Raw genomic sequence first — 12,726 nt, 5'->3', positions numbered from 1 at the left:
GGATGGACCTAGAGTCTGTCATACAGAGTGAAGTCAGTCAGAAAGAGAAAAACAAATAAAATACCATATGCTAACACATACATACGGAATCTTAAAACAAACAAACAAAAAGGTTCTGAAGAACCTAGGGGCAGGATAGGAATAAAGACGCAGACGTAGAGAATGGACTTGAGGACACGGGGAGGGGGAAGGGTAAGCTGGGACGAAGTGAGAGAGTAGCATTGACATATATACACTACCAAATGTAAAATAGCTAGCTAGTGGGAAGCAGCTGCATAGCACAGGGAGATCAGCTTGGTGCTTTGTGACCACCTAGACGGGTGGGATATGGAGGGTGGGAGGGAGACACAAGAGGGAGGGGATATGGGTATATATGTATACATATAATTGATTCACTTTGTTATACAGCAGAAACTAACACAACATTGTAAAGCAACTATACTTCAATAAAGATGTTTTAAAAAAAAAAGACTTAAAGACGACCTGATCAGAAAACAAGAAGCAAAGTACAGACAAAACTACAAGGGGTCAACATAAGAGAGTTATCAGACACAGATTTTAAAATAACTATGCTGAGTATGCGCAAGAAAAGGCAAGATTGAAAGCCCTGGCAGAAAATTAAAATTATAAAAATGAACTATATAGGAATTCTGAAGCTTAGAAATACAGATACTGAAATTAATAACTTAATGGATGAGTTTACCACCACGGAGACTTGGAAGAGAAATTCAGTATGCTAGAAAAATAGGTCAGAAAACATCCCAAATGAAGCTAAGAGAGAGAAAAATGTGGAAAATGCAGATAATAAACAAGACATAGGGAAATGTATTGAAAAGGCTAATCACATATGTAGAGTTCTAGAATGGGACAGACGCCATATTTGAAGAGATAATGCCTGATAATGTCTGAAAATTTTCCAGAACTGATTAAAGGCTTCATGAGATTTACACACTATAAATACTTCAAGAGAAACAATGGAAGCTATAATAAGGGAATGATATCTTTGAGGTGCTGAAAGAAAGGAATCTCCATCTTAAAAATCTATACACAATAAAAATACTTTCCAAAAGTGAGGTCCAAATAAAGATATTTTCCTATAAGCAGACCCACACTGAAGGAAACAAAAAAGGATATTCTTCAGGCAAGAGAAAGAAGATCCTAGACGGAAACCTGGAGAATAAAGACCATGAAAAGAGCTAATATGTACAAAGATCCAAATGAATACTGATGAATTATGTAACAATAATGTATAAGGTTTTAGATAAATATAGAACTAAAATGCATGACAACAACAGCACGTATTTGGCAGGGTGTACATGTTCTATGGTCTTTGCCTTGACAAGGAAAAGGAAAAACACAAATTAACAAATTTATATTATACTTTGACAAGCTAAGGATATGTATTATAATTGTAAGGTAGTAAATTAGAGTAAAGGATGATAAGCACCAAGCTAACAGAAGTGGGAAACTGGAGTAATAAAAAAAAAAAAAAATCCAAAAGAAAGTGGGAAAAAAAAACATGGAGCAAGGACAAGTAAATGAGACAGATTTAAACCCGAATAGCAATACCAACATTAAATGCAAATAGATAACTGCTCCAATTAATCTGACAACGATCATCAGATCTGATAAAAATATATAAAGGCAAGACGAGAGAATAGAACCTCAGCTAACTCTCTGGCTGCGCAATTCTCTGTTTCAAATTTTCAGTCCTGGAAACTGAGGTTTCCAAAAGAATAAAACTTTTTCTCTCAATGAACTGAAGTAAAGATGGTAGCTGAAGTGGCCAAGAGTGTTAGAGGTCAGTCTCTAGGGGCCAGGAGGCCAAGAAGGCTACCCCTCACTTTCCTACAACAGAGGAGCAGAGTAGCAGCATACTGCCTCCATGAAGATATGTCAGGAAGTCTAAGAGAAACTACTTCTGATTTCTGTGTTCAAAAAAATGAGAATTAGGAAACTAACGCCTCTTAAAAAATCAATCTGCAGGTAAAAGAGCTAAACAAACATTTGTTTCATCCAGTTATTTCTAAGGAACACAAAACTACAGTTTTAACTAGAAAAATAACCACCATAATTCCAGTACCTTACTACCCACCCTCAAGTAAGATTCTGAGGAACATGTAAACTATGTAAATTCAATCCTAATAGGAGAGGGGGATAAAAAGCACACTTCTGACGGCTAAAACAGATAATCTCAGCTATCTACTGCAAGGCAGATAAAGAAGAAATCTACCCACACAAGAAACCAGCTTAATGACAGTTATTACAATCCATTTCCAAATAAGTAGCTTACCTTTTATCTACAATTTAACAGATAAAGAAAGGCATAGATGCAAAGCTTGGTAAAGTACCACTTCATTTAATTTCCTGTATTTCAGATCTTTAAATATGTGATCCCAAATGAGTGACTACAAAACCTTGTTTTTATATATATAAATTTATTTATTTTATTTATTTTTGGCTACATTGGGTCTTCGTTGCTGCATGCGGGCTTTCCCTAGTTGTGGTGAGCGGGGGCTACTCTTGGTTGCGGTGCGCGGGCTTCTCATTGCATTGGCTTCTCTTGTTGCGGAGCATGGGCTCTAGGCGCACGGGCTTCAGTAGTTGTGGCGCGCGGGCTCAGTAGTTGTGGCTTGCGGGCTCTAGAGCGCAGGCTCAGTAGTTATGGCGCACAGGCTTCATTGCTCCACGGCATGTGGGATCTTCCCAGACCAGGGCTCGAACCCGTGTCCCCTGCATTGGCAGGCAGATTCTTAACCACTGTGCCACCAGGGAAGCCCCAAAACCTCTTTTAATTGATTATGTGACAGTGAGAACTCCCTTCATTTTAAGTAATCCTTCAGATTAACTATTCTACATCAAAACACAGGGATTCTATTCCATAAACTCTGTACCTTGGAACTCAGTAATCAAGATTTTACAGAAATAAAAAGGTGTGGGGTTGGTGGGGGCGGGGGGGTGGGGAAGGGGGGTTGTTTACAGGCATTGGTGGGCAGGGTGGAGGAAGGTTTCTGTTTAAATAGATATGCAAGAGGGAATTCCCTGGTGGTCCAGTGGTTAGGACTCCACGCTTTCACTGCCAAGGGTCCGGGTTCAGTCCCTGGTTAGGGAACTAAGATCCTGCAAGGAACTAAGATCCCACAAGCCGTGTGGGTGTGGCCAAAAAAAGAAAAAAAGAAAAGATACGCAAGCTATTGTGGTATACTAACTCAGAAACTAAGAACCTCAGGGTTTACAAGGATGTCATAAAGTTATCCAATTTCCAAATCAACACCTTGGGCTTCCAAGCTATTCTCAGCCATGAGGAACATTCTATTTTTAAAAGACTAGAGCCATCATCGGATGGCTCTAAATAGTTATAAATCACCTCCTTATATTGAGTTGAAAATTGTCTCTTTACAGTTTGACTTACTAATTCTATTGTCATGCCTTGTGTTCATCAAAAACTAATCAAACTAATATGTATACATACACAGCCCTTCAAATAGTTGAAGACAAGCTATCAGGAACCCCCATGTTCTCCTCTCCAAATCTATAATTTCACCTGCTATCTTAGGACATGGTACGGAATCTTTCTAATCCTTGCTACTATTCTCTAAATAAACCCAGATTTGTCTAAATAAACCGTTCTTAAAGTACTACCTCAAAATTCAACTCAGTAGTTCAGATGTGGCCTGAGAAGCCAGACCACCACTTCCTTACCAAGTTGCTGACAAATCTAATAGGTCCCATTCCCTCCTACCCCTTTCCCCTTCCCCATCCTTGTGTCATGTTACATCTCAAGTTTCATTTTCTTATTCTTCATGACCCTCAAGTTGTCACCATGGCCATCCAAGGCCCTAAATACTGTTCATGCTCCTTCTGTGAATCCTTCTTTCTGAGTCATACCTGCTAATCCTCCGAAGTCTATGAATCCTGATACTAATAACTTGGCAATTGAGTTTAAGGTCCTCTTAGTAAGGTCAGTTAGCTCAAGGCAATCACATTCTTCCCAGGCCTCTTAAGAAATACTTCAACCCTAGCAAAGGCCCTTCTTTCTGGTATCAGGAACCATGGTTCAGAAACACAAATCCAACAGAATTTCAGCCATTTACCTCCCAGATCGTCCCCTCCCTGAAGTTCTACCTAGAGCAGGAAAATATAATGAAAACACTATCTGCAGTCACAAGTCCTTCAGTTTCCTGGTCAAGATTTCAGATTCCCTAAAAAGATATCTCTGAAAGAGGAAGTGAGAGGGGAGGGGCCCACATCAGTCTTCAAAGATACTGATAAGGTTCTACTTCTTAAGCTTGGTGTTGGGCCTATGGGAATACGATTTAATATGACTGCTTAGATTTCAGGTTAAAAATATTTTTCATGTATTTTTTAAAAAGATTCGTTCCGGGCTTCCCTAGTGGCGCAGTGGTTGAGAATCTGCCTGCCAATGCTGGGGACACGGGTTCGAGCCCTGGTCTGGGAAGATCCCACATGCCGCAGAGCGGCTAGGCCCGTGAGCCACAATTACTGAGCCCGCGCTCTGTAACAAGAAAGGCCGCGATAGTGAGAGGCCCGCGCACCGCGATGAAGAGTGGCCCCCACTTGCCGCAACTAGAGGAAGCCCTCACACAGAAACGAAGACCCAACACAGCCATAAATAAATAAATTAATTAATTAATTAATTAAAAATTAAAAAAAAAAAAAAGATACGTTCCCAGGGGTTTTTTTCACCATATGAATCAGTAAAAATACAGTCACAATTTCAGTAAATATAAACCAGATTCACTCTCTAGGAAGACAACCCAGTTGATAGCCACAATAATTTCTACAATAACAAAGCTGTGGGAAAACAATGACATTTGACATTTGGGCTATTTGAAGAAAGTTCAATCATAAATGAGGATATAAGCCCAAACAAGAATATACACACACAAAAGCTAAGTAAGCAGCTTTCAGAAAATTACTCCTTTTTGCAAGTATAAAAGTATCCTTTCATGCCTTTTGTTTTCTTCCTTCAAAACATCTCATATCCATCTACTCTCACCTATTCCTACCACTACCAACCTTCATTGCTCTTTGCCCAGATTAAAATCAAAGTCCCCAACTAGTCTCCCAGAAATCTACTCTATCCTATCTAAACTCTACTCTGATGCTGAAGGCATACTAATTCTTTTTTAAAAATAAAATAAAAAGCCTAACAGATCAATCATGCCCCTGCCTAAAAACGTCTGCTGGCTTTTTACCGCATTAAGGTAAGCCCCCAGACTCTTCATCATGATCTCCAAAGCCCTATAGTTTTCATCACAGATTTCTCCCCAGAAAGACTACAGGCTCTTGAAGAACAGGGATTATTTAGATGCCCCACATCCTCAAGCCTTCTATAGCACCTAATGCATTGAAGTCCACCTAACTGAAATGGGAAAAAAAAAAAAAAAAGTTTATCTGCAAGACAACTGTTACACAATTTTTTCTCAATTTCAAAGAACAGGTCAAAAAGAAGCTCCAAATAATTAAAATATAACCCCTTAGAAACACTTCCTAGTTTTTTTAAACAAAGATTTAAAACCACTACATTTAATCTAGATTCCATTGCTTTAACCTTTATTTTTTAGCATCTTTTAAAAACACTTAAATATAACACATAAATTTAGAAAAGTGCATAAAATATAAAGGTACACCATTACACACTAGCATGAAATAGTATCCATGCAACTACCACCCTGGTCAAGAAACAGACTATAGTCAATAAACAAGAAGCCCCCAGGTGTCCCTTTCAGCTCACAACTCCCTCCCCGCTTACCTAGATGTACTTGCTATGCTAAACTGTATGGTAATCACATCTTCGTTTCTCTTGATAGTTTTATTGCCCAAGTATGAATCCATAAGTATTTCTCATTTTTGTTCCACTAAGAAGCCTTTTTAGAATAATTTTTTCCTAACTCCTCCCCGTCCTGCTCCCCGACAAAATTTTTCACACCACAGACATACTGTGTATCTATTTATGTATTGTGGCCCTTTGAAGGGCTACAGACTATTGTAATATCTAAGACTTTTTCACTCCAAGGACCAATTTTCACACCATTCGGGGGAATACTGCCTCCGTGAGAATGCATGCTTAAATAATATAATTCAGTTTTACCTATTTTTGAGCTGTACAAATGAAATTGTACAAAACATGTTTTGGGAATCTGGTTTCTTTTGCTCAACACTGTGTTTAAGATTCGTCTATCTTATTGCACATAGCTCTATTCTGTTTTATGAATACCACAGTGCTCCATTCTATTGGAACAGACACTTGGGTTATTTTTATTTGAGGCTATTACAAACAATGCTGCTTTGAACATTCTTGTGTTTGTCTCCTGGTGCATCTAAGTACTCATTTCTTGCAGGTTATATATCTAGGAGGAGAATTCCTGGACCACAGGATATGAGTATCTTCTACTTTACCAAGTTATACCAAATGGTTTTCCAAAGCAATTGTACAAATATACGTTGCCATTAGAAGCATATGGAGTCCCCTTACAATTTTCTTACCTTAAAAGAGAAGTTAAGCAAAATATATTCTATGCCTTCTTTTTCTTTTAAGATCTGAAGATCACTGTGCAAAGGACTATCAGGATCAACCCTAAGAATTACAAAACGAAAAACAGTTCAAACAAAAAGTCAGATTTTTTTTCTCACTAAACTCAAAAATGAACCATTCCAAGAGCTAAAACAAAGCCCCTAGGGTAAATTCCAAACAGAGAAGGTCTAAAGCTGCTCTATGGTTCCCGGAAAAACAAATTAACTATAGCCTCCAACTCCTTGGGATTAAATGTCCAAAAAGAGATCAGAGTATTCTACATCTACTCTCCTAAGGGTATGCAAAGTTAGCAGTTATTCTAAAGGAAAGGGTCATATGTACATAATCTTCTCAAGATAGTCTGCTTCTCTCAAACTGTATTATTAGACAAGGGGTTCAGGAGAGAAATTTACCATGGACAAGACCAGAAAAAGTGAAATCACTAACAAAATCTAAATTTGTCTACAACTGTTCTATATATTCAGGCCCTACTCAAATTTCTTATTTCAAATATAAACTGGTTGTCACAGTCAATCTCATCAAGTTATTTATACACTTTTGTTTGTATAGTTCCTAATTGTCTCACTGACTCCATGAAACACTTTTTCCCACAGCTGGCCCTTCTTTTTCTCCTCCTTCCTTCTCACTTTACTTAGTAAGCCCAAGAAACAGCTCATTTTAACAACCTAAGAACTATTTCTACAGAAACAGTAAGTAAAAGCCACAGTAAATAGGTATCAAATTAAGGGGGAAAAAATCTCCACTGTGATAGTCTACCATTAAAAAGAGTGGGTTAGCATAAAAAAGCACTTACTTCTGCAGTTTAACATGCCAGTCATATAAACTGTCATTTATGAGTTCCACTGAATAAATCCCTGTAAAGGTATAGGGCATGTTAGTTACTCTTCATTTGATCTTATAACTATTGCTCTGGTGTAAATGTATACACTAAATAGCCAACAAAAGCTACAAATTTTGCCATTAAACCATGGAACAACTAAGCTGTATTATAAATATTTTGGTGCTGGAGCTGAGTATCTTATGCCCTTAACAGATGGACAACTAAAGCAATCAATGAAGAGGATTTTTGGGGTTGAAAAACTTTACCATTAATTGTAAGAGGAAAAAAAAAACTTATGCAAAATTATATGGACTTAAGACTTTTCTCCTATGCATATATGCAAACAGTTCTATTAAAATGGAATCCCTCTACATATAGTTTTATAATCTTTCTTCAACTTTTTGGGACATCTTTCCATTAGTATATAAAAATTTATTGTCAATCTTTTTAATAACTGTAGTAATTTATTTTATGGATAAGCCATAACTTAATTCCACCATATAGCTGGTTATTAATTTAATTTTTTGCTACTACAAATAATGCAGTAACAAGTGACGACTGAACATATTAAGGTAAACCAGTATTCAAATATTTAACTTTATTATGTTTCTACACACAAACTTTTAGATTTCTTATAAGAGGAACTGTTAGGACACCAAAACTTCTAATAACCTCAGAAACAAATCTGACTTATCTTGCTCTCTATGAAGTAGGGGGGTTTTTTTGCTTGTTTGTTTTTAAGTAAGCTCTAGTGATTTAGACTTGATCACTCTGAAAAATTCTGAATGGATCATAATGCTACCTTTTCAAACAAACTAAAGTTTGGCTCTTTCTCTTATTCAATACTGTTAGACTCTCTGCAATAATATGAGGGAATTTTATTTCAATTAGAGAGGTTCCACAATATTTAAGCCTTATTGGGTAAGAAAGAACTCTTAAGTCAAACTATAAATTTTTAGAAGTAATACCTTTAAATACAATAAAAGTTGATTATGTTGCTTTCAAAAAAAGGAAAAAAAAAAACATAAAAATCAACTTGGCAACAGTTCTCTGTTCATACAATAAAACATACTCATCTTATTTACTTTCCAAAGCATATATTTTTTGTACCTTTCCCAGAAGATAAAAATTATGAGTTAATCCCCATCAGCAAGAAGACAAAAAATTATGTGTCCATAAAAAACATTTTAAAAATCCAAACAAGTGAACTCATCCTATTTCACCCCCCACATCTTTTGGTAACTTGATTAAATTTGTGTTTCACATTCCTAAAATAAAGTTAATAAACATTTCTGTTTCTGTCCAGTTATAATATAAGAAATGAAGTTACTATCTGAAAATTTAAAAGGGCATAAGGACAACAGCAGAGATCCAGAGGTCCTTACCTGTTTTATAACTCTGTGATCTGTATATGTCCCTGAGCTCTTTCATAAGTCTATCTGAAGCTTGTACAGACCCAGACACTGCACCCTGAAACATAAAATTTGCTGTTTACCAGGATCTACTGATTTAAATAACTAAAGATTTAAGGTATCTGAACCTGAAATAAACGTTTACAATGATATCATAAAAATGGATCACCACTCAACATTTTAAGAAGTCAAAAAAGTTAAGTTCAATTAAATCAATGATCATGAAGTTTCAGTAGGAATATAAATTTGGGGCAGGTCTGATTCATTTACTATTTGTCATCTGAAAAAAAAAAAAAAAAACAGCTAACCTATGTTCAGATCACTATGGCCACTCCAATAGCCTACAACTAGTAAGGGTCTATTTCAAATTCCATCAATTAAAAAAAAAAAATTTATTAATTTTTTTCTTTTTTACGATTTTATTTGGGGTGGGCAGTTTTAGGTTCACAGCAAAATTGAGAGGAAGGTACAGAGATTCCCCATATAGCTGCCCCTCACAGTGCATAGTCTCCCTCATTATCAGCATCCTTTGGAGGTACATTTCTTACAACTGATGAACCTATTTGGACACATCATTACACCTGAAGTCCATAATTTACCTTAAGGTACCTTTACCTTTTGGTGCTGTACATTCTATGGATCTGGATAATGACAAGTATCTGCCCATTATAGTAACATACAAAGTATTTTCATTGCCCTAAAAGTCCTCCATGCTCCGCCGATTCATCCCACCCCCCACCCCGAAACCCCGGCAACCACGGATCTTTTTACTGTCTCCATAGTTTTGCCTTTTTCAGAATGTCATATAGTTGAAAACATAGTCTGCAGCCTTTTCAGATTGGCTTCTTTCACCTAGTAATATGGATTTAAGGTTCCTCCATGTCTATGTCCTGTCCTTGACAGCTCATTACTTTTTTTTTTTTTTTTTTAAAGCAGGGAATAATATTCCATTGCCTGGATGTACTATAGTTTATTTATCCATTTTCCTACTGCTTTCAAGTTTTGGCAATTATGAACAAAGCTGCTATAAACATCTACATGCAGGTTTTTGTGTGGACATAACTTTTCAATTCATTTGGGCAAATACCAAGGAGCTCAATTGCTGGATTGTATGGTAAGAATATGTTTAGTTTTGTAAGAATCTGTCAGACAGTCTTCTAAAGTGGCTGTGCCATTTTGCGTTCCCATCAGCAGTTAGAAAAGTTTCCTGTTGCTCCACATCCTCACCAGCATTTGGTGTTTTCAGTGTTCCAGATTTTGGGCATTCTAATAGATGTGCAGTGGCTCCATGCATTTTTGAAAATACTAGAAGACCCTCAATGTGATACATTGACTAAAGCAGTTCCCTTAATCAGACTATAAGAATCTTATACTAACCATCTAGTTTACACATTAAGAAATTGAGAAACAGCATGTCCACATACATGCAACTGGTTTCAGTTCTTTTCAGTGTCCCAACTTCTCTGAAGATGAAAATGCACCAGTATCTTATCCTAAGACTGAAAATGAATGGAACTATTTACCGTAAGACAAAAACATTTAGAATGTCTTCTGAATTAAAAAAAACCTGACCTTGTAAAATTTTAAATGTTGCACCTTCAAAAGTTGCACTACACTTTGAGGTGGGGTAGAAAATCAGGTTTACAAAAGATATTACTTCCTAGCTGTGTGACTTTGGCTACATTACTTGATAGGCTAGAACCCCAGTTTCACATCTATAGAATAGGAAGAATATTTCATACAGTGGTTATGAAAATCAAATGGGAAGGCATATAAAGGTTAAAGGACTTCGCTTAGTTTGTCATGTGATAGTGTTCAATAATTTGTAGTTGTTTTGACTATAACACACAAACTGGAAGCAATCACAAGATACAGAAAGTATAGTAAATATCTTTAACTTAGACACTACAAGCTTTTTTTTTTTTAAAATAGTCAAGATAAGGACTTGGCTAAATTTCTTTGCTTTCTAAAGAAAGATCTGCCAATTACATCAATACAGTAAATAGGACTGAAGAAGTGACAGTAATCTACCTGTTTACAACACTTGTCATCTCCTTGCATAACAATTCATTCCCTGTGTTAGAGAACCTATGCTCAGGACAAAAGAACTGGTTCTCAGATTTCATGGGTTTGATAAATAGCTCTAACACAAAGGCAGTAAGTAAATAGTAAGTGTTGAGATGGATAGCTAGACTTTCATTTGATATTTCCCTACTCTGGGCATTTTATATACATTGTTCTCATTTATTATTTACAGGAATCATCTAAATGGTACATAATGTCCACATTATAGAATTGAGGAAACTGAAGCCACACAGCTGTGTTTGTCACCATGCTGCTTCACATAAAAGATGTTAAGTCAAAAGAAAAAATTACTTTTGGTTCAGTCAGGGCAGGACAAACCAGATGGCAACTTCATGAAGAAGAAAGAATTTGAATTATACTTTGTACGAGAGACTGAATTTAAATTTACACATCCCACAGGAGAAGGGTAAGGAGAGAAAACCGGATAAACAAGTTGGAAAGTGAATGATTTCAGATGAACAGGGTAGAAAGTGGCTATCAATAGATGAGAAATGTTGGGGGTGGGGGGAACTAGGGCAACAAAACATATGGCTGAATCTACAACCAAGGCAGGGATGGAGGGGGGTGGCTTTGATTGGTATCTTATTGAATTGCCCTGTATTTATATTATTCCTATATAGCTGACTCTTGAACAACACAGGTTTGAACTGCATGGATCCACTTATATGCAGATTTTTTCAATACGTACTACACAATCTGTAGTTAGTTGAATCCTCGGATGTGGAACCGTGGATATGGAAGGCTGGCTGTAAAGCTATACGTGGATTTCGGTGCAAGGTCAGCACCCCTAACCCCAGCACTGTTCAAGGGTCAACTGTAATTACTTAACCACAAAAGTCCAGGTTCTATATATTTACACATACTTACATTTAGATGGTCTTGCCTTTGAGTCTTCCTAATTTTCTCTAATATTGCCAAATTTTCTTTTTCAATTCCTTCATCCTCTGACTTTTTCCCACTAATAGGCTCTTCTTCCTTCATCTCATAATGATCTAAGTCTTCTATATCCTACAAAAAATTAAAAAAAATAGCTTATTCAAGCTTATGCCAAAAGCTAAATTATTCCTGACTCAGAGAACAAAGAGGAGAGAATACATGTATCCTATGAGTAGGGGAAAAAGCCTTCACATTCCATTCAAAAGGTTCTCTCCTTTTATATACTATATTTTAAAGCTAGAATCTGAGTAAAGCATATTTAATAGTTTTACAAAGCCATAACTATTACCAAATGAGCCATCTTAAATCGCTTTAAATCTCCTATTAAGGGGAACTTTTGAAACAGTTTAGCATGAGGTACCAAGAACCGTAACTCGACTTCTAGAAATCTATTAGATTCAGTTTAGAAACTAGTCTAAAATGTGAACACAGATTTAGGCATAAAGATGCCTATTTCAACTTTATAACCACAAAAACAAAATCTTCAAGTGCAAAATACCAGAACAGTTAACTTAATTCAATGGAATACCAGAAGACCATTAAAATGTCAACAGAGCATAATGGTTTCTTCTGTATCAATAATGAAGTGAAAAAAACAGAATATAAAAATGAATATATAGAATCTTAATTATGCCAAAATAAGCACAGAAAAAAAGAGAATAGAAGGACACATACTGAAATACTAATAATTATCACTAGAGACATTTAGTGCTTTTCTTTTTCCAAGTTTTCTGTAGTGAGCACCTATTGATTTTTATAATTAGGAAAAAAGTTAGAAAAAGAATTTGAATATCGCTAAGCCAACATCTTTAATCACTACATCATTCTTCTCCCTCCTTTCCCTTAACATCAGCTCTTACATATTTAAAAATTCTGCATAGATTTGTATAATAAATCCTAACCTTTTTCTATTA

General features: G+C 36.2%; 1 protein-coding gene across 1 annotated transcript in view; it reads right to left on the bottom strand.

The window, feature by feature from the left end:
- Nucleotides 1–12,726, bottom strand: part of UBE2Q2 (ubiquitin conjugating enzyme E2 Q2) — a 68,080-nt gene that overhangs the window by 30,356 nt on the left and 24,998 nt on the right. Inside the window, exons 5-8 of the mRNA XM_036843457.1 lie at nt 11,744–11,884; nt 8,765–8,849; nt 7,353–7,413; nt 6,511–6,601 (exon numbers count right to left, since the gene is read on the bottom strand). Coding sequence (XP_036699352.1) covers nt 6,511–6,601; nt 7,353–7,413; nt 8,765–8,849; nt 11,744–11,884 — 378 coding nt within the window. The remainder of the gene's footprint in view (nt 1–6,510; nt 6,602–7,352; nt 7,414–8,764; nt 8,850–11,743; nt 11,885–12,726) is intronic.

The sequence above is a fragment of the Balaenoptera musculus genome, chromosome 2, assembly GCF_009873245.2.
Source record: "Balaenoptera musculus isolate JJ_BM4_2016_0621 chromosome 2, mBalMus1.pri.v3, whole genome shotgun sequence".
NCBI lineage: Eukaryota > Metazoa > Chordata > Mammalia > Artiodactyla > Balaenopteridae > Balaenoptera > Balaenoptera musculus.
The sequence above is the reverse complement of the archived record's forward strand: the minus strand, read 5'-3'. Positions and strand labels throughout refer to the sequence as shown.